This window comes from Rhinoraja longicauda, chromosome 9, assembly GCF_053455715.1.
Source record: "Rhinoraja longicauda isolate Sanriku21f chromosome 9, sRhiLon1.1, whole genome shotgun sequence".
Classification (NCBI taxonomy): domain Eukaryota; kingdom Metazoa; phylum Chordata; class Chondrichthyes; order Rajiformes; family Arhynchobatidae; genus Rhinoraja; species Rhinoraja longicauda.
The window spans coordinates 767,663-793,852 of record NC_135961.1 but is presented as its reverse complement, the minus strand read 5'-3'; the positions used below and the strand labels follow the sequence as shown (position 1 = coordinate 793,852).

The following is a 26,190-nucleotide window of genomic DNA, read 5'->3' as shown; positions in this document are numbered from 1 at the left end:
ACAAAGAACTCACATGTACATCTTTGTAATTGTCTTTCAAGTCCATGAGTCGATGATATGATTTAATAGCATCTCCAAACTCGCCAACATCTACGCAGGTGAGAATATAGTTCTCCCAGATCTGCCAGTGTTCGTAGTTACATTTAATGGCCTCTTGGAGTGACCGCAGGGCTTTATTTCTGTACAAATAGAACCATGCAACAAATTATCCATAATATTATGGATCATCCCCATTACATGATGGACCAAACCAATGAATCTGAGAAAATGCAGTGATGACACAAGAAAACAGTTTCATCTTGAGTCAAAACAAAATCCTGGAGGAACTCAGCAGATCAGGCAGCCGACTGCGCAGATAGGGACCCTTCCTTAGACTGAGAGAGCAGATGGGAGAAGTCTGGTGTGGCCCAACGAAGGGGCACACAACTGGCAAGGTGAGAGGTGAATGGTGGATGGATGGAGATAGTAACAAGGGCTAGAGCTGCAATGAAGACAAAAGGGTGCCAGATAAGGAGGGAATATACCTTGACTACACCTCCTCCTACTCTGCCTCTTGCAGAGACTCCATCCCAACTCACTCTCTGTCTGTCACATCTGCTCTCAAGATGAGCCATTCCATTGTAAGACATCTCAGGGTGTGAGCTATTGGGCAGGCACATGAGTGAGGTAAAAAAAAAGAGGAAAAGAGCCGAGCGCTTGCGTGAGGCGTACAGCGGGGGACAAAAACGTGGAAACTTGTACAGCGCGGGACAAAAACATGGAAAATGCTTGAAAATTTACACACAAAATTACCAGTTTCAAGCCTCTTTTAGTGCATTTCAAAGTAAACACAGTCATTATAAAATAATGTGAATATCACTGTACACTAATAACATTTTGAAGTAAATTTGCACATTAATTGATAATCAGCCCAAAAAGGTGGTAATTGGCTTTTCTGCTGTGTTTTATATTTTAAGCCCGTCATAATTAATTTAGTTATATAATCTTGCACTTAAATTTAATATTTACTCATTAGAGTTCCACCACTGATTTTCTGGCACTCTTGGTTCCAGAGCTTTGCTGGTTTATCCAGCTGGCCAAGAAAGTCGGCTATGGGATAGAATTGCTGACGCCAGCTGGGCCACAATGAATGGCGGTGCTGGCTGGAAGGGCCGAATGGCCTCCTCCTGCACCTATTTTCTGTTTCTATGTTCCACCCACTCTCTCCATTCAGATGCTTTTCCTATGTCATGTAATATTTTGTTGTTTGGAACAAAACAGTCACAATAAAAGCTGGATAGGGTACGGAGAAGATTTACTAGGATGTTGCCAGGACTAGAGGGTGTGAGCTACAGGGAGAGGTTGAGTAGGCTGGGTCTCCATTCCATGGAGCGCAGGAGGATGAGGGGTGATCTTATAGTCAAGTCAAGTCAAATTTATTTGTCACATACACATACTCGATGTGCAGTGAAATGAAAGTGGCAATGCCTGCGGGTTGTGCACAAAAAGAATTACAGTTACAGCATATAAATAAAGTTAATAAGTTACTAAACATAGCACAAAAAGTGTCGACAAAAATTTAGTCTCTGGGGTTATCAAAGTTGACAGTCCTGATGGCCTGTGGGAAGAAGCTCCGTCTCATCCTCTCCGTTTTCACAGCGTGACAGCGGAGGCGTTTGCCTGACCGTAGCATCTGGAACAGTCCATTACTGGGGTGGCAGGGGTCCCTCATGATCTTGCTTGCTCTGGATCTGCACCTCCTGATGTATAGGTCCTGCAGGGGGACGAGTGTAGTTCCCATGGTGCGTTCTGCCGAACGCACTACTCTGTGCAGGGCCATCCTGTCCTGGGCAGAGCTGTTCCCAAACCAGACTGTAATGTTGCCGGACAGGATGCTCTCTACAGCCCCAGAGTAGAAGCAATGAAGGATCCTCAGCGACACTCTGAATTTCCTCAGTTGTCTAAGGTGGTAAAGGCGCTGCTTAGCCTTACCCACCAGTGCGGCAATGTGCGTTGCCCACGTCAGATCCTCTGCGATGCGGACTCCCAAGTATTTGAAACTGCTCACCCTATCCACAATAGACCCATTTATCTCCAGTGGCGTGTACGTCCTTGGATGTTTAGCCCTTCTGAAGTCCACAATTAGCTCCTTTGTTTTAGTGACATTCAAGAGGAGGCTATTGTCCTGACACCAGAGTGCCAGATCAGCCACCTCCTCCCGGTAGGCCTTCTCATCGTTGTTGGAGATCCGGCCCACCACCACAGTGTCATCAGCAAACTTGATGATGGAGTTTGAGCTGAACCTGGCCCTACAGTCATGTGTGTACAGGGAGTACAGTAGGGGGCTAAGGACGCAGCCCTGGGGGGATCCTATGTTCAGGGTGAGGGAGCTAGATGTGTGTTCCCCCATCCTGACCACTTGGGGCCTGGCAGTGAGAAAGTCCAGGACCCAGGCACACAGAGGGGTGCTAAGCCCCAGTTCCAGCAGCTTCTCAACCAGTCTGCTGGGGACTATTGTGTTGAATGCTGAACTAAAGTCAATGAACAGCATCCTCACATAGCCCCCCTGGCTGTCCAGATGAGAGAGAGCGGTGTGTAGAACCTGGGAGACCGCATCATCCGTGGACCTGTTCGGACGGTATGCGAACTGTAGTGGGTCCATGTTGCGAGGAAGGAGGGCGCAGATGTGCTTCTTGACTAGCCTCTCCAAGCATTTCATGACAACCGAGGTGAGGGCCACCGGTCGGTAGTCATTTAAACACGCTGGAGAGGCATTCTTTGGCACCGGTACAATGATGGATCTTTTGAAGCATGCAGGGACCACGGACTTTGCCAAGGAGAGGTTGAATATTGTGGTGAGCACTGGAGCAAGCTGAGTAGCACAAGACTTTAGTACTCGCCCAGATATACCATCTGGGCCTCCAGCTTTCCTCGTGTTCACACGCGTCAGAGCCCACCTCACCTCATGCTCGGACACCGAGAATATGTGCACATCCCCGGCGGTGGATCCCCCTCCAGCCTCGCTAGCCAGCGCCCCTTCGGTGCTGTTTTTAGACGGCGAGCTGGTGGTGTTACCCGTCTCAAACCGTGCGTAAAAAGAGTTCAGGTCATCAGCTAAGGAGGAGCCGGCACTTCCGGTTGAGGGGGTGCTGGACCTGTAGCTAGTTATAGTCCGTAGCCCCTGCCAAAGGCGCCTGGTGTCCTGCTGCTCCATCGGTGACTCCATCTTGTCCCGGTACCTCTTTTTTGCATCCTTCACTGCCCTTCGCAGTCGGTAGGACTCTCCCTTGTAGTCGTCCATGTTGCCGGATGCCAGGCCGGAGTTGTAAGCAGCGGTGCGAGCATTCAAGGCCACGCGAATAGACCTGTCCACCCAGGGTTTTTGGTTAGGGAAGATACTGACCTTTACCGTGGGGATGATGGTATCGGCTATTGTGGCAATGAAGTCCGTAACCGCTTCCGCAAACTCATTTACGTCTCTGGAACTTTCTTGGAACATGTTCCAGTCGACTTCGCTCAGTGCATCTTGCAGCATGGCCTCCGAATGGTCAGCCCACCGCTTTACGTCCCTCGTCACTGTCGCTTCCCGTACTGTCCGTTGTTTGTACTCCGGCAGCAGGAAAATGGCAGCATGGTCAGATTTCCCAAAAGGAGGGAGAGAAACGGCCTTGTAGCCTTTCCTGAACGGCGTGTAGCAGTGGTCCAAAGTTCTTTCTCCCCTGGTGACACACGTGATGTGTTGGTAGAAGTTGGGCATGACCTTTTTGAGATTTCCCCTATTGAAGTCTCCAGCCACCAGCACAGCCGCATCAGGGTTCTTGTTTTGGTGTCGACACAACACATCGTGTAGGGTCGACAGTGCCACGTCGGTGTCCGCATGCGGTGGGATATAGACGGCTGTGATGATCACCGAGCTGAACTCCCGGGGTAGGTAGAATGGTCGGCATAGGATAGTTAGATGTTCCAGGTCCGGCGAGCAGGAACGAGAAAGCGTCTTAATATTCCCAGGATTACACCAGTTATTATTGGTCAAGAAGCAGACTCCTCCGCCCTTGGATTTCCCGGATTATTCCGTTCTGTCCGCCCGGAAAACAGTGAAGGACTCGGATGGGCAGATCACCTGGTCAGGCACCAGCGGGGTCAGCCATGTTTCAGTCAGACAAAGGATGTTACAGTTCTTTATGTCCCTCTGGAATCTGATCCTTGCCCTCAGGTCATCCAGCTTGTTCTCCAGGGACTGGACGTTGGCCAGAAGTATGCTGGGCAGAGGTGGACGTAAGGCTTGGGTTCTCAGCCTGTTCCGAATCCCCCCTCGCTTCCCTCGGTGTTTTTTCCGACTTTCCCACTGACCTGCGCTCCCACTGCTGCTGCCGCGGTGCGCTCCTTTGATGATCTCTATCGGTATATCGGTGAGTAGATTTCTGTTTAAAAGTGCTCCTGTAGCGCTCGAGTTTAATTTTACGAGCGTTTCCCGGTCGTACATTGGTTAATACTAAGTGCTAGCACACGCTAGAGCACTTAGGGATAATTTTAAAGTAAACATACCAGTTTAAAACGCACAGTTCCCGCAGAGCTACCACGACGGCGACTGGACTGGACCGCGCCATCGAAATCATGAGAGGAATAGATCGGGTAGATGCACAGAGTCTTTTACCCAGAGTAGGGGAATCGAGCACCGAGGACATAGGTTCAAGGTGAAGGGGAAAAGATTTAATAGGAATCTGAGGGGTAACTTTTTCACACAGAGGGTGGTGGGTGTATGGAACAAGTTACCAGAGGAGGTAGTTGAGGCTGGGACTATCCCATTGTTTAAGAAACAGTTGGACAGGCACATGGATAGGACAGGTTTGGAGGGTTATGGACCAAGCACAGGCAGGTGGGACTAGGGTAGCTGGGACATTGTTGGCCAGTGTGGGCAAGTTGGGCCGATGGGCCTGTTTCCACACAGTATCACTCTATGCCTATCGAGCAAACAGATCTACAGAAGACGCCATCAATACAGCCCTCTACACTGCACTGAGCCACCTAGAGAGCCCGGGGACCTATGTAAGAATGCTTTTCATAGACTACAGCTCGGCATTCAATACGATCATCCCGGGCATACTAGTGGACAAGCTGTATAATAACCTGGGTTTTCCCCCATCCATCTGCACCTGGATAAGAGACTTCCTCACAAACCGCCCACAATCTGTCAAGATCGGCCCCCACAGCTCCTCCACCATTACGCTCAGCATTGGCTCCCCGCAGGGCTGTGTGCTGAGCCCCCTCCTCTATGCTCTGTACACACACGACTGCACCCCTCCAATTCAATCATCAAATTTGCAGACGACACAACCGTGGTCGGTCTGATCACTGGAGGGGATGAGTCTGCATACAGAGACGAGGTCTGTGCTCTGTCCAAATGGTGCCAGGCAAACAACCTAGCACTGAACACCAGTAAGACAAAAGAAATGTGGCGCGGACACGATGGGCCGAAGGGCCTCTTTCTGTGCTGTAGGACTCTATGACTCTATGAAATGGTATTGGAATTTAGGAGGCACAGAGCGGTTCCTACCCCACTTCTTATAAATGGGGAGGAAGTGGAGAGGGTCTCCACCTTCAAGTTCCTGGGGACCACCATCTCCCAGGACCTCTCCTGGACTGCAAATACTACAGCGGTAGTTAAAAAGTCACAGCAGAGACTGCACTTTTTAAGACTACTCTGGAAAAACAAACTGAAGGAGAATCTGCTGGTGACCTTCTACCGCTCCACCATTGAGAGCGTACTGGCATACTGCACCATTGTGTGGTATGCTGGCTGCTCGGCTGCAGACCAGAAGGCCCTCCAGAAGGTTATTAAGACAGCAGAGAAAATTATCGGCTGTCTACTACCTTCTCTGAAGGACATCTCCAGCTCGCGTTGTCTAAACAGGGCCAGAAATATAATTAAGGACAGCACACACCCAGGATATGAACTGTTTGCTCTCCTGCCCTCTGGGTGGCGCTACAGGAGCCTAAGGGCCAGAACAAACCCACTTAAAAACAGTTTCTTTCCCTGGGCCATAAGAACTGTGAATGGAAATACTTGACTTGATGTGACTCTCACTTTCGTCGCACTTTTTTAATATTCTCAGCATCTTAGGTGTAAAACTAATTTATTATTTATTGGTTTTTATTGGTTTTTATTAATATTGGTACTTGTTGTGTTGGTTCCTATGTTTGTGCGATTGTCTTTGAAAGATTTGCACTGTCGCACTGTTTCAGATGTAGCACTACTGTTCGTACAATGACAATAAAGGCATATTATTATTATTATTATTATTATTATCATCCATGAAGGGCCTGTTTCCACACTGTATCACTCTGTGACTCTATGAAGGGCCTGTTTCCACACTGTATCACTCTGTGACTCTATGAAGGGCCTGTTTCCACACTGTATCACTCTGACTCTATGAAGGGCCTGTTTCCACACTGTATCACTCTATGACTCTATGAAGGGCCTGTTTCCACACTGTATCACTCTGACTCTATGAAGGGCCTGTTTCCACACTGTATCACTCTGACTCTATGAAGGGCCTGTTTCCACACTGTATCACTCTATGAAAGGCCTGTTTCCACACTGTATCACTCTGTGACTCTACGAAGGGCCTGTTTCCACACTGTATCACTCTGTGACTCTATGAAGGGCCTGTTTCCACACTGTATCACTCTGTGACTCTATGAAGGGCCTGTTTCCACACTGTATCACTCTGTGACTCTATGAAGGGCCTGTTTCCACACTGTATCACTCTATGAAGGGCCTGTTTCCACACTGTATCACTCTGTGACTCTATGAAGGGCCTGTTTCCACACTGTATCACTCTATGAAGGGCCTGTTTCCACTGTATCACTCTATGAAGGGCCTGTTTCCACACTGTATCACTCTATGACTCTATGAAGGGCCTGTTTCCACACTGTATCACTCTGTGACTCTATGAAGGGCCATGCTTCCCCCCTGCTGTTGCAGATACAGCTCTCACTTGGTCGGTGTGGATGAGCTGGGTTGAAGGGCTTATTTCCGTAACTCAATTATCTCGTCCCCCACAACTATGTGTTGACTCCAACAGCCCTTCGAGGTGAGACCAAGATCTGCGTGCATCTCTTCTAGCTTCACCTATTGCATTCGGCGCTGCAGCTGTTGTCTGTGCTATATCCCTGAGGCCAGGATTGGATGAAATTATCATTTTGTTCAACACTTGCAGCCTGGCTCTCCCGGCTGTGGGCCATGGTAACGCCCTGAACCCACTCCAACACAGACCTTCCTGTCCTCAGCTTCTTGCGCTGACACAGTGGGGCCACACACAAGCAGGAACAACAACACCTCATGCCTCAATTAAGCAGATTACATGGCGTGGACATTGAATTCTCCCATTTAAGTAAACCTCCAAACCCCCTTCTCATGCACTCTCTATGGCCCCTCCAGCCAGCACTCCCCCCCCCCCACTCACATGTTTCTCCCACTACCCCGTCACCCTCTACACATTCCTCTCATCTCCTACCCACCTACAACATCCACCTATTTTGCCCCTCTTTCTTCTTCCCCCCCCTTCCCCATCCCCTTCCACCCATATCCATCTCTCTGGCTTGGCATTTCATTCCTCCTCCTTATCTGGTTCCCCTTTATCTCCATTTCACCTCCAGCCCTTGTTACCACACAAAGTTTTAGTTTAGTTTAGAAATACAGCGCGGAAACGCTGTATCTTCGGACCAGCGATCCCCGCACACTAACACGATCCTACACCCACTTAAAAATGTGATTTTTACATTTACCGAGCCAATTAACCTACAAACCTGTACGTCTTTGGAGTGTGGGAGGAAACCGAAGATCTCGGAGAAAACCCACGCAGGTCACGGGGAGAACGTACAAACTCCGTACAGACAGCACCCGTGGTCGGGATGGAACCCGGGTCTCCGGTGCTGATTCGCTGTAAGGCAGCAACTCTACAACTCGATTGTGCAGGTTTTGCATGAAAATGCCCCAAGGTTTTGGGAGTAGGTTTACAGTATCTCAATGTTTAATCAGGTTCGGTTGTTAAACCTCTTGTCTGTCTCATGATGTTGTGGCTTTAACTTCCACTGTGGAATGCTTATCAAAATCTCAGTGCCTTATCAAAGGAGTACTGCACCATCATTGATATTCCTCTCACGTTAACTCTCTCAGGTGTACAGAAAAGATCTTTGAATATTGATTTCTCTAGCTTCAAGTAACCCCTCTCTCTCCATCCCTCCCCCACCCAAGTCGTACCAACTTCAAAGTCATCTTGTTGAGTATCATTGTCTGTAACTCGTTCTCAACGAGCCCACAGCTAACAATGGCCTGTTTTCTTTATTATTGTTACTTTTTTGCCTATCTTTCATTCATTTGTTCTATATCACTGTATACACTGGAATTTAGAAGGATGAGAAGGGATCTAATCAAAACGTATAAGATTATTAAGGGGTTGGACATGTACGAGGCAGGAAACATGTTCCCAATGTTGGGGGAGTCCAGAACAAGGGGCCACAGTTTAAGAATAAGGGGTAGGCCATTTAGAACGGAGATGAGGAAAAACTTTTTCACTCAGTGAGTTGTGAATCTGTGGAATACTCTGCCTCAGAAGGCAGTGGAGGCCAATTCTCTGAATGCATTCAAGAGAGAGCTAGATAGAGCTCTTAAGGATAGCGGAGTCAGGAGGTATGGGGAGAAGGCAGGAATGGGGTACTGATTGAGAATGATCAGCAATGATCACATTGAATGGCCGAATGGCCTACTCCTGCACCTATTGTCTATTGTTTATTGTCTATCTCTACATCGTCGTCTGTATCTCTAGCTTCCCTTTCCCCACTCTCAGTCTGAAGAAGGGTCTGGGCCTTCTACCGCTGTGGTGGCGCAGCGGTAGAGTTACTGCCTTACAGCGAATGCAGCACCAAAGACCCGGGTTCCATCCCCACTACGGGTGCTGTCTGTACGGAGTTTGTACGCTCCCCCCGTGGGTTTTCTCCGAGATCTTCGGTTTCCTCCCACACTCCAAAGACATACAGGTTTGTAGGTTAATAGCCTTGGTAAATGTGAAAATTGTCCCTAATGGATATAGGATAGTGTTAATGTGCGGGGATCGCTGATCGGCGCGGACACGGTGGGCCAAAAGGGCCTGTTTCCACGCTGTATCTCTGAACTAAACTAAACTAAAGGGTCTCGACCCAAAACATTATCTGTTCCTTTTCTCCAGAGACGTTGCCTGACCCGCTGATTTACTCCAGGTTTTGTGTCTACGGTTTAAACCAGCATCTGCAGTTCCTTCCCATACAAAAACCCTAGAGTACTACTTTCAAAATGCAGAGCAGTTATTCCATATAACTGGCCCAATAATTATTCTTCAATTGATGTAGGTAGACACAAAATGCTGGAGTAACTCAGCGGGTCAGGCAGCATCTGTGGAGAACATAGATAGGTGACGTTTCAGAGTGCTGGAGTAACTCACAGGGTCAGGCAGCATCTGTGGGGAACATAGATAGGTGACGTTTCAGAGTGCTGGAGTAACTCACAGGGTCAGGCAGCATCTGTGGGGAGAAGGAATGGGTGATGTTTCGGGTCAAGAGCCTTCTTCAGACTGGTTAGGGATAAGGGAAACAAGACAGTGATCTACAGAGATAAAGAACAATGAATGAAAGATATGCAAAAACGATGATAAAGGAAAATGAGAAGCTGGTGCGACTTGGGTGAGGGAGGGATAGAGAGAGAGGGAATGCCGGAGCTACCTGAAGTGAGAGAAATAAAAAAGGTTCTTGTCCCATTCCTTCCCTCCAGAGATGTTGAGTTACTCCAGCATTTTGTGTCTCTGTCCCTCTCTATCCCCTCCCCCTTCCCAGTTCTCCCACTGTCTTCCTGTCTATGTCTACATCCTATCTTTGTCCCGCCCCCTCCCCTAACATCAGTCTGCAGAAGGGTCTCGACCCGAAACGTCACCCATTCCTTCTCTCCCGAGATGCTGCCTGACCCACTGAGTTACTCCAGCATTTTGTGTCTACCATAGTCATAAGTGATAGGAGTAGAATTAGGCCATTCGGCCTATCAAATCGATTCTGCCAATCAATCATGGCTGATCCATCTCTCCCTCCTAACCCCATTCTCCTGCCTTCACCCCATAACTCCTGACACTCATACTAATTAAGAATGTATCTATCGCTGCCTTAAAAATATCCACTGACTTGGCCTCCACAGCCTTCTGTGGAATCCCACAGATTCACCACCCTCTGACTAAAGAAATTTCTCCTCATCTCCTTCCTAAAAGAACGTACTTTAATTATGAGGCTATGACCTCCAGTCCTAGACTCTCCCACTAGTGGAAACATCCTCTCCACAACCACTCTATCCAGGCCTTTCACTATTCTGTATGTTTCAATGAGGTTCCCCCTCATTCTTCTAAACTCCAGCGAGTACAGGCCCAGTGCCGACAATCGCTCATCATAGGTTAACCCACTCATTCCTGGGATCATTCTTGTAAACCTCCTCTGGACCCTCTCCAGAGCCAGCACATCCTTCCTCAGATATGGTGCCCAGAATTGCTCACAATATTCCAAATGCGGCCCAACCAGGGCCTTATAGATCCTCAGCATTACATCCCTATTTGTGTATACAAGCCCTCTTGAAATAAATGCTAGCATTGAGTTTGCTTTCTTTACTATTGATTCGACTTGCAGATTAACTCTTTGGGAATCCTGCACCAGCACTCCCTTAAGCTTCCACACAAGCCTTAAGCTTCTCACGTTTTATGGAAAGATAAAATATGCAAAAGTTCATGACTGAGACAGTCAACACCATTCAATTTACTGGTGCAGGATTTAAAACAATATTTTCCAAAACACATCGAAAGTAAGAACAATTGATGTAAATAATGTTATGTATTTGCCTGTAACAAATGTTTCTAAAGCCAAATCACAAATTTAAGTTTTGTCTCAAGTGAGGTCAGGGCCTGAATTAAAAACTGGAATGAAAACCAAACAAGCTGTCTCTATCTCCATCCCTCCCCCATCCTAGTTCTTCGGCTAATCGACTGTCCTCCTGATTTAATTTTATCTTTGTCTGCTTCGTTGTCACCTTCCCCGAGCTAACAATGATCTATTCTACATTTTCCTTAAACCTCGTCCCCTTTGATATATTGGTTTTCACACCGTATTAGGGTCGCCAACTGTCCCGTATTAGCCGGGGCATCCTGTATTTTGGGCTAAATTGGTGTATCCCATACGAGACCGCCCTTGTCCCGTATAAGGCCTGGGAGGCGCTGTAGGTCGGACAGTGTAGGCCTGGACACTGTAAGCCTGGACACTGTAGGTCCGGACGCTGTAGGTCCAGACAGTGTAGGCCCGGAGGTCCGGGCGTTGCCTAACGGAGGTTGCATAGCAACCCGCCTCCCGGCCTGGGTGGCCACCATTGGTGGAGCACGTGACCGCTGGCTCGGTGAGGTCACGTGGGGCGCGGGGCGGTGACATCACCTTGTCCCTTATTTGGGAGTGAGATAGTTGGCACCCCTACATCTTACCCTTCCATATCTCTCATTTCCATCTCCTCTGACTCTCAGTCTGAGGAAGGGTCTCGACCTGAAACGTCACCCATTCCTTCTTTCCAGAGATGCTGCCTGTCCCACTGAGTTACTCCAGCACTGTGTGTCTATCTGAAGATTCTGGAAATCTGACATAAAATGTTGGAAGCACTCAGCAGGTCCTACAGCATCTGTGGAAAGAGAAACAGAGCTAAAGTTGCAGGATCAAGACCCTTGACAGAATGTTTGACGGAAGATCTTGGTTCTGAAATGTTAATTCTGCTTTCCTTTCTCCAGACGCTGCCCGACCTGCTGAGTGTTTCCAAGATTGTCCATTTCTTGTTTAAGTATACACACCGATATGCATATACACCGATCAGCCAAAACACTATGACCTGATGAGCCAAAACATTACGACCACCTGCCCAATATGCTGTTGGTCCTCCGTGTGCAGCCCCATACGCAGCAGGGTGCGATGCACTGTGTATTGTGACACATTCTCCCGTGACCACCATTAACATTTTCTGTGACTTGTGCCACAGTCGACCTTCTGTCGGTTCGGACCAGACGGGATAGCCTTCGTTGCCCTCGCGCATTGATGAGCCTTGTGCGCCCAACGCCCTGCCCTGTCTGTCGCTGGTTTGTGGTTTGTCCCTCCTCGGACCACTGTCGGTAGGTACTCACCACTGCTGACCGGGAGGACCCCACAAGCCTTGCCGTTTCAGAGATGCTCTGACCCAGTCGTCTGGCCATAACAATTTGGCCCTTGTCAAAGTCGCTCAGGTCTTTACTCCTGCCCATTTCTCCTGCATCCAACACATCAACTTCAAGAACTGACTGTTCACTTGCTGCTTAATATATCCCACCCCTTGACAGGTGCCATTGTAACAAGATAATCAATGTTATTCACTTCGCCTGTCAGTGGTCATAATGTTTTGGTAGACTTAAATGAACAGCAAGAAAGACAAAGAAGTTTAACACTGGTTAAAATGAATCACCCCTCATTAGTCAAACTGGTATAGTAGCAAATCACAAGTAACAGGAAGTCCAACAATTACTTACTTTTCCTTTAGTCGGATATAGGCTGTGGAGAGATTGTTCCAGGCTTCGGCATTCTAAAAGCAAAGAAACAAATAACATGTTAACCTTCAAATGAACATCAAATGGATATTCAAGGAACTACAGATGCTGGTTTTCACAAAAACCTCCAACATAAAATAGTATCACAGGTAGATGGGGTGGTCAAGAAGGCCCTCAGCACAATAGCCTTTATCCATCAGACTATTGAGGATAGAAGTTGGGAGGTTATGTTGAGGTTGTACAAGACATTGGTGAGGCCACATTTAGAGTATCGTGTTCATATTTAGAGTAAAGGGCCGGTTTCCGCACTGTATGCCTGTGTAACTCTAAAATGCTGCGGCAACTCAGTGGGTTATGCAGCACCTCTGGAGAACATGGGTACATGACATTTTGGGTCGGGACCCATCTTCACACTACACAGGTGGCCATCAAATGGACATACCGCTAACGTATCCACCCATAACAGTAAGTAATATATCAATACTGTTTTAACAACTTAATTAATCAGATTAATAACTGGTCTCAGGTTCTCAATAACTGCAGATGCTGGTACAAATCGAAGGTATCACAAAATGCTGGAGTAACTCAGCAGGTCAGACAGCATCTAGGAGAGAGGGAATGGGTGACGCCTCACTTCAGTTTTAAATGGCCTCCCCTTTATTCTTAGACTGTGGCCCCTGGTTCTGGACTTCCCCAACATTGGGAACATTTTTCCTGCATCTAGCTTGTGCAGTCCTTTTATGATTTTATACGTCGCTATAAGATCCCCTCTCAACTTTCTAAACTCCAGTGCATTTAGTTTGCCAGTTTGTGCTGAGAATCTACTGTGATTAGGAATTGCCCAGTCTTGCAGATGTGTGAGTAAGACGTTGACCATATTCAACCATAATCAAACGCGAAAGGAAAGAAAGCTGCACCTAGCCCTTGAGGTACAACTACAATGATAGATAAACGACTGAAAATAAATGACTGATTGTGGATGATCAGCCATGATCACAATGAATGGCGGTGCTGGCTCGAAGGGCCAAATGGTCTCCTCCTGCAACTATTTTCTATGTTTCTATTAGTTTAATTTAGTTTAGAGATAGAGCACAGAAACAGGCCCTTCGTGCCGACCAGCGATCCCCACACATTAACACTATCCTACACCCACTAGGACAATTTTTACATTTACCAAGCCAATTAACCTACAAACCTGCACGTCTTTGGAGTGTGGAAGGAAACGGCAGATCTCGGAGAAACCCCACGCAGGTCACGGGGAGAACGTACAAACTCCGTACAGACAGCACCAGACAGACGGCAGCAGGTGCCAGGCGCTCACCACTCTGTGTGAAAGATTTGCTCCCCACCTCTCCTTTAAACTTTGCTCCTTCCACCTTAGAGCTACGCTGGGAAAAAGGTTCTGACTGTCTATGCCTCTCATCATTTGACATTGGGAAAATGTAAAATGGAGGTCTTCCCACAACCTCCGACATTCCGGAAAAAACAATCCAAGTCTATTATAAAGGATGAGGTTTTTGAGTACTTAGTTCATGATAAAATAGGCTGAAGTCAGCATGGCTTTGTGAAGGGGAGGCCTTGCCTGACAACTCTGCTGGAATTTTTTGAGGACGTAAATAGCAGGACAGACAAAGGAGAGTCAGTGGATGTTGTTTACCTAGATTTTCAGAAAGCCTTTGATAAGATGTCACTAGTGTTGCCAACTTTCTCACTCCCAAATAAGGGACAAAAGGTGACGTCACCGCCCCGCACCCCACGTGACCTCACTCAGCCAGCGGCCACGTGCTCCCGCTCCACCAATGGTGGCCGCCCGGGCCGGGAGGCGGGTTGCTACGCAACCTCCGTTAGGCGGCCTCCGGGCCTACAGTGTCCGGGCCTACAGCGGCCCCCAGGCCTATAGTGTCCGGGCCTAATACGGGATAAGGGCAATCTCGTACGAGACAAACCACTTTAGCCCAATATACGAGATGTTCCGGCTAATAAGGGACAGTTGGCAACCCTAGGTGCCACACGTGAGGCTGCTAAAGAAGATGAGGGCCCCCAGTATCAAAGGGCAGATACTGGCATGGATAGTGGGTTGGCTGGTGGCAGAAGGCAAAGAGTGATAATAAAGGGGGCTTTTTCTGGTTGACGGTGACTAGTGGAGTTCCGCAGGGCTCCGTGCTGGGGCCGCTACTCTTCACTTTGTATATTAATGATTTGGATGATGGGATTGAAGGCTTTGTGGCCAAGTTTGCAGATGATACGTAGATAGGTGGAAGGGCAGGTGGTGTAGAGAAAGCAGGGACTCTGCAGAAGGACTTGGACAGGTTGGGAGAGTGGTCAGAAAAGTGGCAGATGCAACACAGTGTGGAGTCATGCATTTTGGTAGTAGGAATAAAGGCGTGGATTATTTTCTAAATGAGGAGAGAATTCTGAATTCTGAAATCGGAGGTGCAAAGAGACCTGCAAAGAGTGCTGGTGTAGGATTCCCAAAAAGTTAATTTGCAAGTTGAATTGGTGGTAAGGAGGGCAAATGCAATGTTAGCATTTATTTCCAGAGGGCTAGAATTTAAAAACAGGGATGTAATGCAGAGGCTTTATAAGCTGCTGGTCAGACTGCATTTGTATGTTTTGTCCAAGTGTTCAGGTTTTCCCACACAATTGGAAGATGTATGGGTCGGTAGGTTATATGGCCACTGCAAATGTGGTCGGTGTAAATGGGTGATAGAATTTGATGGCGCTGATGGAAATGGGGTAAGAATAGGTTCACGGGAAGATTAGTGGGGATTGGGATGAGTTTGACTCAGGTATAGTTCTATGCTCTGTGGGAAGGCATAGTCTCAATGGGCTAAAATGGCTTAATTCTTTGTCCTATCGAAATATTCAGCCGATAAAATCTTCTTGGAATCTTGTATATCTCACAATTCATTGTTCAAAGATCCAGTAATATCGGGGAATGTCAGGCTAACCTCTCCTCCTCAGACTGTTACTCCACTCCAGCTCAGTAGCTACTAGGATTGTCAGATGGCAATTAGTTTGGTTTAGTTTAGTTTAGAGATACATTGCGGAAACAGGCCCTTCGGCCCATCGGGTCCGCGCCGACCAGCGATCCCAGCACACTAACACTATCCTACGCCCACTAGGGACAATTTTTACATTGACCAAGCCAATTAACCTACAAACCTGCACGTCTTTGGAGTGTGAGAGGAAACCGAAGGTCTCGGAGAAAACTCACGCAGGTCACGGGGAGAACGTGCAAACTCCGTACAGACAGCATCCGTAGTGGGGATGGAACCCGGGTCTCCGGCGCTGCATTCGCTGTACGGCAGTAACTCTACCACTGCGCCACCGTGACCACCCGGTGGGATAATACAGTGGGTTAGGGCAGGATTAGGGTAAATGAGTGCTTGATATTGGTGTGGACAGGATTTTGGTGGATTAAAGGCCATGTTGCCATGATGTATCTCTGGATGATGCCAGACAATATATTCGCCGTGTTGTACTTACATCAGGTTCCAACATCACACATTTCTGAAATGCTTTTGCAGCTCCTTCAAAGTTTTCCAAGCTCAAATATGCACAGCCTAAAGAAAACCAAACGCCAAGCTGAAAAAAAGGTTGATTTTTAGGATGGATTTTTTCTAATGAATGTCACATGAATATCAAATTATTTATTTGTTACCAACCGTATAGTAATAAACAACTAGAATTAGTCGCACCTATAAATTTTGGCCTTTAATCTATATACTAAAACTCTTGTTTGTTTGTTTGATTGTTCCTGAACTACAGCCAAAACAGTACACGATAGCGGAACAATTTTAGGCCCACCTAACTCACCGTCATCCCTTTGGTGCTAATGGAAGAAATCTCATTGTAATTGGTCTTATATTTTTTAAGTTATTCACATTTTGAGGTTTAAATCTATCTCCTAGGGAGGGAGGGGGTTGGGAGGGAGGGGGGTGGAGTGAGGGGGGGGAGGAAGGGAGGAGGGATAAGGGGGGTTGAAAGGGATGGAATGGGGGGGAAGAGGAAGGGGAGGGGAGGGGGAGAGGGGGTGGACGGAGGGGGGGAGGGGTGGAGGGAGGGGGAGGAGGGGGGTGAGGGGAGGGGTGAGGAGAGGGTGCTGCACCAATGCAGGAGAGGTTTGGGCCCAATGGGTCCACTTGGTCTAGTTTTAAACTATTACTCAAATGAGATGCGACTACCTTGCCAGAGATGCAATTGTTTTGTGGATCGTATCTCTGGTCGCTCTGTGGTCTAACATCATGGAGCTGGCGGCCTTGCTCGAGACTGACTTTGAACCCCACCGCGGGGGCGTGGACTTACCATCGGAGCCTGCAATCCCTTGCCTGGAATCGACACTCCAACCACGGCCTGTGGACTTCAAAATCGAGGAGCTCGCAGTCTCGGGTAGAGACCGATGTCGGGAAGCTCCAAAGACGCAGAAGGTTTCAACTAGCCCCGACCCGGGTCTGATCGCCCAGCGCGGGGAGCTGAGATTTCCCAGATGCGGGAGCTTGATCGCCCCGACACGAGGGCCCAAACGCCGCCGGCTATGGGAGCCAAGATCGCCCCGTCAACGGAAGGCTCGAGGCCCCCGACAGCTGGAGGACCAAGAAGGGAAGAGATTGAACTGTTTTTCGCCTTCCATCACAGAGAGGAATGTGGAGGAGTCACTGTGGTGGATGTTCATGTTAAAATGTATTTTTATTGGTTTGACTGTATGGCAAATTAAATTCCTCGTATGATGCAAAACATACTTGGCTAATAAAGTATGATTATGATTATGATGATAATTTCCAATAACTTGTTCATTTGTCTATTTAAACAAAAATGTAAATCATCTTCTTTCCTTCTATCAGGGTGACAAGTCCAGCAGTGTTGAAGTTCCACACAGCAGTTACACATCGCTTCATATTGTTGAGCCAACAGATGTGTACTTTATGTGCAGGAAGGAACTGCAGATGCTGGTTAAAATTTTGTGCCTATCTTTGATGTGTACTTTGGATGCACAAAAAGCTGGAGTATCTCCGGAGAGAAGGAATCGGTGACGTTTCAGGTCGAGGCCCTTCTTCAGACTAAAGTTTGAAGTCCGAAGAAGGGTCTCGCCCCAAAACGTCATCCATTCCTTCTCTCCAGAGATGCTGCCTGACCCGCTGAGTTACTCCAGCTTTTTGTGTCTATCTTCGGTGTACTTTACTCGGTCACAATTGGACCTGCCTTCATTCGTGATGTACGTATATCGTTTTGAAGAATGACATAGAAACACAGATACATAGAAAATAGGTGCAGGAGGCCATTTGGCCCTTCAAGACAGCACCGCCATTCATTGTGATCATGGCTGATCATCCACAATCAGTACCCCGTGCCTGCCTTCTCCCCATATCCCTTGATTCCACCAGCCCCTAGAGGTCCATCTCTCTTTTAAATTCATCCAGTGAATTGGCCTCCACTGCCCTCTGTGGCAGAGAATTCCACAAATTCACAACTCTCTGGGTGAAAAAGTTTCTTCTCACCTCAGTTTTCAATTGCCTCCCCTTTATTCTTAGACTGTGGCCACTGGTTCTGGACTCGCCCAACATTGGGAACATTTTTCCTGCATCTAGCTTGTCCAGTCCTTTTATAATTTTATACGTCTCTATAAGATCCCCTCTCATCCTTCTAAACTCCAGTGAATACAAGCCAGAAGCACAACTGATGTTCCTCATTACAGTGGCAATGGTATTATGTAACCTGTCCCCTGAGCAGCCAAAGACGGCAGTTCTCTTGCACTACTATGGATTTGTTTTCTCTCAAATTATTTTGCACTGATCTCTACGTTTTTTGTAATATTTTTTCTTTTTATTGTCTACGTGTGATAGATGTATAATTTATATGTTTGTATGGTTCCTGAGTGTATATGTGCCCGTGGGTATGCTGCAAGAAGGCTCCTCACCTTGCCCACACCAACATGCCCCATACACTAGTCCCGGCTGCCTGCGTTTGGCAATATCATATCATATCATATCATATATATACAGCCGGAAACAGGCCTTTTCGGCCCACCAAGTCCGTGCCGCCCAGTGATCCCCGTACATTAACACTATCCTACACCCACTAGGGACAATTTTTACATTTACCCAGCCAATTAACCTACATACCAATATCCCCCCAGACCTGTCCTTTCCATGTACTTGTCTAACTGTTTCTTAAACGTTGGGATAGTCCCTGCCCCAACTACCTCTGGAGGAGTAGAATCAAGATTCAATTCGTTGTCACATGTACTAATTAAGGTAGAGTGAAATTTGAGTTAAACTTGAAAGCAACAAGACACACAGCCACATAAAGTAAAATGTAACATGAACATCCACCACAGCGGATTCCACATTCCTCTGTGTTGGAAGGTAATAAAGTTCAACCATCTTCCTCTTTGTTCACCCGCGGTCGGGGCTGTTGAACCGTCCGCAGTCGCCGCTGCCGACTGTCCGAGACCCTCGCGTCGGGATGATTGAAACTCCCCGCGTCGGGACGGTTGAAACTCTCCGCAGCACGGAGCTCCCGAGTCAACCTCTTCTCACCAGAGACCGCCGGCTTCACGGTGTTAAAGTCCACAGGCCCAGCGGTTGGAGCTCTCCAGAGTCGACCCTTGGCAAAGGATCGCAGCTCCACGATGTTAAAGTCCGCGCCGTGCCCGCGGCATGAAGCGCCGGGCCGGTCTCCGGGAAAAGCCACCAACTCCTCGATGTTAGGTCACAGTGATACAATATGGAGAAAAATCACATCTCCGTCGAGGTAAGAGATTGAAAAAGCGTTTCCCCCAACCCCACGCTCCACATAAAACAAACCAAGAAACACTGAAACATACTTTAACACACAGTGAAAATAATATAAGCAGTAGAAAGGACAGACAGGCTGTTGGCGAGGCAGCCAGTGTGGTGGCGCCACCCGGTGGAATTTTAACTCCAGTAGAATCACATTGATTCATATTCATACAGCTCAGAAACAGGGCCTAAATGCATCTATCAATCTCGGACCTACTCATCCATGCCGACCAAGATATCCCATCTAAGCTGGTCCCATTTGCCCACGTTTGGCCCATATCCCTCTAAACCTATTCTATCCATGTACCAGTGTCTTTTAAATGCTGTTATTCGGGACAGGGAATGTATTACATTTCAACCATGAAGGGACCGCGTTTAACCGTTCAACTGTGTAGGGACCGCGTTTAACGCGTTCGCAGGAAAAATTGCCTCGAGTTTGGAGGGTGTTAATGTGGGAAGGGGTCATAAGGGATAGGAGCAGAATTAGGCCATTCGGCCCATCGTCTACTCCACTGTTCAATTATGGCTGATCTATCTCTCCTTCCTAACCCCATTCTCCTGCTTTCTCCCCGTAACTTCTGACACCCGTACTAATCAAGAATCTATCTCTGCCTTAAAAATATCCACTGACGGCCTCCACAGCCTTCTGTGTCAAAGAATTCCACAGATTCACCACCCTCTGGCTAAGTGGATGAGTGGACCAAGGAGCTGTCGAGAGAGTGATCTCCACAGAGAGCAGAAAGGGGTGTGAAGATGTGACTGTACCTTGGGGTGTATAGTTCAAATATTTAACAATCACATGATTGTGGGTTCAATGCAGGGATTTTCTAAATTCATTTCCAAGTTAATAGATGATAGTAGTATTGGTTAATTATTGTACCGCGATGCAGAGATAACATGTTCCAGTGAGTATTTAATTAATTATCTCACTTTCCGTCGGCACGGTGGCGCAGCGGTAGAGTTGCTACCTTACAGCCAATGCAGCGCCGGAGACCCGGGTTCCATCCCCACTAAGGGTGCTGTCTGTACAGAGTTTGTACGTTCTCCCTATGACCTGCGTGGGTTTTCTCCGAGATATTCCCACAAGAGACAATAGACAGTGGACAATTGGTGCAGGAGGAGGCCATTCGGCCCTTCGAGCCAGCACCGCCATTCAATGTGATCATGGCTGATCATTCTCAATCAGTACCCCGTTCCTGCCTTCTCCTCATACCCCCTGACTCCGCTACCCTTAAGAGCTCCATTGAATGCATTCAGAGAATTGGCCTTCACTGCCTTCCTCAGAGAATTCCACAGATTTACAACTCTCTGACCTAAAACATTTTTCCTCATCTCCGTTCTAAATGGCCTACCCCTTATTCTTAAACTGTGGCCCCTTGTTCTGGACTACTCCAACATTCGGAATATGTTTCCTGCCTCTAACGTGTCCAACCCCTTAATAATCTTATGTTTCAATAAGATCCCCTCTCATTCTTCTAAATTCCAGTGTATACAAGCCTAGTTGCTCCAGTCTTTCAATATATGACAGTCCCGCCATTCCGGGAATTAATCTAGTAAACCTACGCTGCACGCCCTCAATAGCAAGAATATCCTTCCTCAAATTTGGAGACCAAAACTGCACACAGTACTCCAGGCGCGGTCTCACTAGAGCCCTGTACAACTGCAGAAGGACCTCTTTGCTCCTATACTCAACTCCTCTTATTATGAAGGCCAACATTCCATTGGCTTTCTTCACTGCCTGCTGTACCTGCATGCTTCTTTTCAGTGTGATGCACTAGGACACCCAGATCTCGTTGTACGTCCCCTTTTTCTAACGTTACACCATTCAAATAATAATCTGCTTTCCTATTCTTACCACTAAAGTGGATAACCTCACACTTTTCCTCATTAAACTGCATCTGCCACGCATCCGCACCTGTCCAAGTCACCCTGCAACCTCATAGCATCTTCCTCACAGTTCACACTGCCACCTCCAAAGATCTAGGTTAATTGGCTTGGTAAATGTAAAAATTGTCCCTAGTGTGTATTGGATAGGGGTAATAGACAATAGGTGCAGGAGGAGGCCATTCGGCCCTTCGAGCCAGCACCGCCATTCAATGTGATCATGGCTGATCATTCTCAATCAGTACCCCGTTCCTGCCTTCTCCCCATACCCCCTGACTCCACTATCCTTAAGAGCTCTATCCAGCTCTCTCTTGAATGCATTCAGAGAATTGGCCTCCACTGCCTTCTGAGGCAGAGAATTCCACAGATTCACAACTCTCTGACTGAAAAAGTTTTTCCTCATCTCAGTTCTAAATGGCCTACCCCTTATTCTTAAACTGTGGCCCCTTGTTCTGGACTTCCCCCAACACCCTGCAACCTCATAGCATCTTCCTCACAGTTCACACTACCACCCAGCTTTGTATCATCTGCAAATTTGCTAATGGTACTTTTAATCCCTTCATCCAAGTCATTAATGTTTATTGTAAATAGCTGCGGTCCCAGCACCGAGCCTTGCGGTACCCCACTAGTTACTGCCTGCCATTCTGAAAGGGACCCATTTATCCCCACTCTTTGCTTTCTGTCTGTCAACCAATTTTCTATCCATGTCAGTACCCTACCTCCAATACCATGTGCTCTAATTTTGCCCACTAATCTCCTATGTGGAACCTTGTCAAAGGCTTTTTGAAAGTCAAGGTACACCACATCCACCGGCTCTCCCCTGTCAATTTTCCTGGTTACATCCTAAAAGAATTCCAGAAGATTAGTCAAGCATGATTTCCCCTTCGTAAATCCATGCTGACTCGGAACAATCCTGTTACTACTATCCAAATGCTCCGCAATTTCGTCTTTTATAATTGACTCCAGCATCTTCCCCACCACTGATGTCAGACTAACTGGTTTATAATTTCCCGTTTTCTCTCTCCCTCCTTTCTTAAAAAGTGGGACAACATTAGCTACCCTCCAATCCACAGGAACTGATCCTGAATCTATAGAACATTGGAAAATGATCACCAATGCGTCCACAATTTCTAGCGCCACCTCCTTAAGTACCTTGGGATGCAGACCATCAGACCCTGGGGATTTATCAGCCTTCAGTCCCATCAGTCTACCCAACACCATTTCCTGCCTAATGTGGATTTCCTTCACTTCCTCCGTCACCCTAGGATCTCTGCCCACTAGAACATCTGGGAGATTGTTTGTATCCTCTTTAGTGAAGACAGATCCAAAGTACTGGTTCAACTCGTCTGCCATTTCCTTGTTCCCCATAATAAATTCCCCCGCTTCTGTCTTCAAGGGACCCACATTTGCCCTGACTATTTTTTTCCTCTTTACATACCTAAAAAAGCTTTTACTGTCCTCCTTTATATTATTGGCTAGTTTACCCTCATACCTCATCTTTTCTCCCCGTATTGCCTTCTTAGTCATCTTCTGTTGCTCTTTAAAAGAGTCCCAATCCTCTGGCTTCCCACTCTTCTTTGCTTTGTTGTACTTCTCTTTTATTTTTATGCTGTCCTTGACTTCCCTTGTCAGCCACGGGTGTCTCTTACTCCCCTTGGAATCTTTCCTCCTCTTTGGGATAAATTGATCCTGCAACCTCTGCATTATTCCCAGGAATACCTGCCATTGCTGTTCCACCGTCTTCCCCGCGAGGGCCTCCTACCAGTCAACTCTGGCCAGCTCCTGCCTCATGCCTCTGTAATCCCCTTTGCTATACTGTAATACTGACACTTCCGATTTTCCCTTCTCCCTCTCAATTTGTAGAGTAAAACTTATCATATTGTGATCACTGCATTCTAATGGCTCTGCATCCTAATGTGCGGGGATCTCTCGTCGGCGCGGACCCGGTGGGCCGAAGGGCCTGTTTCCGTGCTGTAACTCTAAACTAAACCCAATCAACACAATCGCTCTTCATAAAATGTGCATGAAGTGAGATTTCTAAAGGAATAGTCATTTATTTTGTCTCCCACCTGCAGGTAGTTGATCTGTACTGATCGTTGGAAGCATTGCACGCACTGTTGAAACTCCTGCTTGCGGAGGTGGAGCAGACCTTTGGAGCGCTGTGCTCTGGCACTGCGGTGTCCAGACAACTCCCAAGCCTTGTCGTACCACACATGGTCATTCAGCACATCTCCCAGCAGGCAGTATAAGGTGGGAGTCTCACGCTTCTCCAGTTCCCTACGGAGAACTTCTTCAGCCTACACACACATCCACACAAGGAAACACAAATCCACATTGAATCCAATCAGTTCAGCAAATACAAAACACATCTGATATTCAAAACAGACACAAAGTGCTGAGGTAACTCAGAGGGACAGGCAGCATCTCTGGATAGGAATGGGTGACGTTTCACAGAGTGCTGAGGTAACTCAGCGGGACAGACAGCATCTCTGGATAGGAAGGGGTGACATTTCGGGTCAAGATCCTTCTTCAGTCAAGAATTCAGTTTGAAGAAGGGTCCTGACCCGAAATGTCACACATTCCTTCTTTCCAGAGAACTCCAGCATTTTGTGTCTACCTTCAAAACACATTGATATTCATTTGATACTCAGAGTCTGTTTCTCACTGTCACTATACATGCTGGTGCAGCAGGCAGTGAAGAAAGCTAATGGCGCGTTGGCCTTCATAACGAGAGGATTTGAGTATAGGAGTAAAGAGGTCCTTCTGCAGTTGTATAGGGCCCTGGTGAGACCACATCTGGAGTATTGTGTGCAGTTTTGGTTTCCTAATTTGAGGAAGGACATCCTTGCTATTGAGGTAGTGCAGCGTAGGTTCACGAGGTTAATCCCCGGGATGGCGGGACTGACATATGAGGAAAGATTGGAAAGACTGGGCTTGTATTCACTGGAGTTTAGAAGGATGAGAGGGGATCATAGAAACGTATAAAATTATAAAAGGACTGGACAAGCTCGATGCAGGAAAAATGTTCCCAACGTTGGGGGAATCCAGAACCAGGGGCCAAATTAAAATACAGAATGCCAAACTTTTCTAATGTAAATTGCAATTACATGGAATACTGGTTCCGGAACCCGTGTTTTGCAAATTATTGTTGCTTTTCAAATCTTCATGCAAAGAAATAAAAGAGTAAGTATTGTCGTGTTACAAGCAATTTGTGGCTGTTTTATCGTTTCATTTCTGCCTTGACCAAACAAATCAACCGATGGAAGTAAAATAGTACAGATTTAATCTTGTTACCAAAGTCAAGTTTTTTGTAAAGATTTCATAGACTCCTCTGGGAAGGTGAAGAAGTGGTTCATCAGGATACTGCCTGGATAAGGGAGTACTAGCTAGAAGGAAAGGTTAGACAAACGTGGATTGTTTTCACTGGAGGGCTAGAGTTCATAAGATCATGGGATAGGAGAAGAATCAGGCCATTCAGCCCATCAAGTCTAATCTGCCATTCAATCATGGCTGATCTATCTCTCCCTCCTAACCCCATTCTCCTGCCTTCTCCCCACAACCTCTGACACCTATACTAATCAAGAATCCATCATGATTTTTGAGTTTGAGGAAACAGAACAGTATAGCACAAGAACAGGCCCTTCGGCCCACAATGTCTGTGCCCAACATGATACCAAGACCAACTCTGATCTGCCTGCACATGATCCAGATCCCTCCATTCCCTGCATATCCTTATCCTATCCCAAACTCTTAAATATCACTATCGTATCTGCCTTAACCACCACCAGCGACAGTGCATTCCAGGCTTACACCACACTTCCCCAGACATCTCTTTTAACCTTTGCCCCTCTCACCTTAAAGCGATGCCCTCTAGTGTTTGTTTTTTCCATCCTGGGTGAAATGTTCTGACTGTCTACCCTGTCTATGCCTCGTATATTGATTGAAGTGAATTGAAATTGTGATAGAGTTGCTGCAGGTACAGTAGGCAGCGAAGAAAGTTAATGGCATGTTGGCCTTCATTGCGAGAGGATTTGAGTTTAGGAGCAAGGAAGTCCTACTGCAGTTGTACAGGGCCCTGGTGAGACCGCACCTGGAGTATTGTGTGCAGTTTTGGTCTCCTAATTTGAGGAAGGACATTATTGCTATTGAGGGAGTGCAGCGTAGGTTCACCAGGTTAATCCCGGGATGGCGGGACTGACCTATGATGAAAGAATGGGTCGACTGGTCTTGTATTTGCTGGAATTTAGAAGGATGACAGGGGATCTTATAGAAACATATAAAATTCTCAGAGGATTGGACAGGGTAGATGCAGGAGAAATGTTCCCGATGTTGGGGGAGTCCAGAACCAGGAGTCACAGTTTAAGAATAAGGGGTAGGCCATTTAGAACGGAGATGAGGAAAAACTTTTTCAGCCAGAGAGTTGTGAATTTGTGGAATTCTCTGCCACAGAGGGCAGTGGAGGCCAATTCACTGGATGTTTTCAAGAGAGAGTTAGATTTAGCTTTTCGGGCTAACGGAATCAAGGGATATGGGGAGAAAGCAGGAACGGGGTACTGATTGTGGATGATCAGCCATGATCGTATTGAATGGTGGCTCGAAGGGCCGAATGGCACTAATTTTCTGTGTTTCAAAGAAAGATACAGCAGGAAAGCAGTCCCTTCGGCCCACTGAGCCATGCCAACTATCGCTCACCCGTTCACACGAGTTCTATGTTATCCCACCATTTACATCGCTCCCTATATACAGTACATGTATATGTGGGTATGCACACACACACTGACTGTGGGGAGCATTACATGCAGTACATGTATGTGTGGGTATGTACACACACACTGACTGTGAGGAGCATTACATGCAGTACATGTATATGTGAGTATGTACACACACACTGACTGTGGGGAGCGTTACCTACAGTACATGTATGTGTG

At 47.2% G+C, this 26,190-nt stretch overlaps 1 protein-coding gene across 2 annotated transcripts in view; it reads right to left on the bottom strand.

The window, feature by feature from the left end:
- ttc27 (tetratricopeptide repeat domain 27) overlaps positions 1 to 26,190 on the bottom strand; it is a 135,090-nt gene that overhangs the window by 14,744 nt on the left and 94,156 nt on the right. For both annotated transcript variants that reach the window (XM_078404657.1, XM_078404658.1), the window contains exons 13-16: positions 23,332 to 23,559; positions 16,086 to 16,184; positions 12,579 to 12,631; positions 14 to 179 (exon numbers count right to left, since the gene is read on the bottom strand). In XM_078404657.1, the coding sequence (XP_078260783.1) occupies positions 14 to 179; positions 12,579 to 12,631; positions 16,086 to 16,184; positions 23,332 to 23,559 (546 nt within the window). The remainder of the gene's footprint in view (positions 1 to 13; positions 180 to 12,578; positions 12,632 to 16,085; positions 16,185 to 23,331; positions 23,560 to 26,190) is intronic.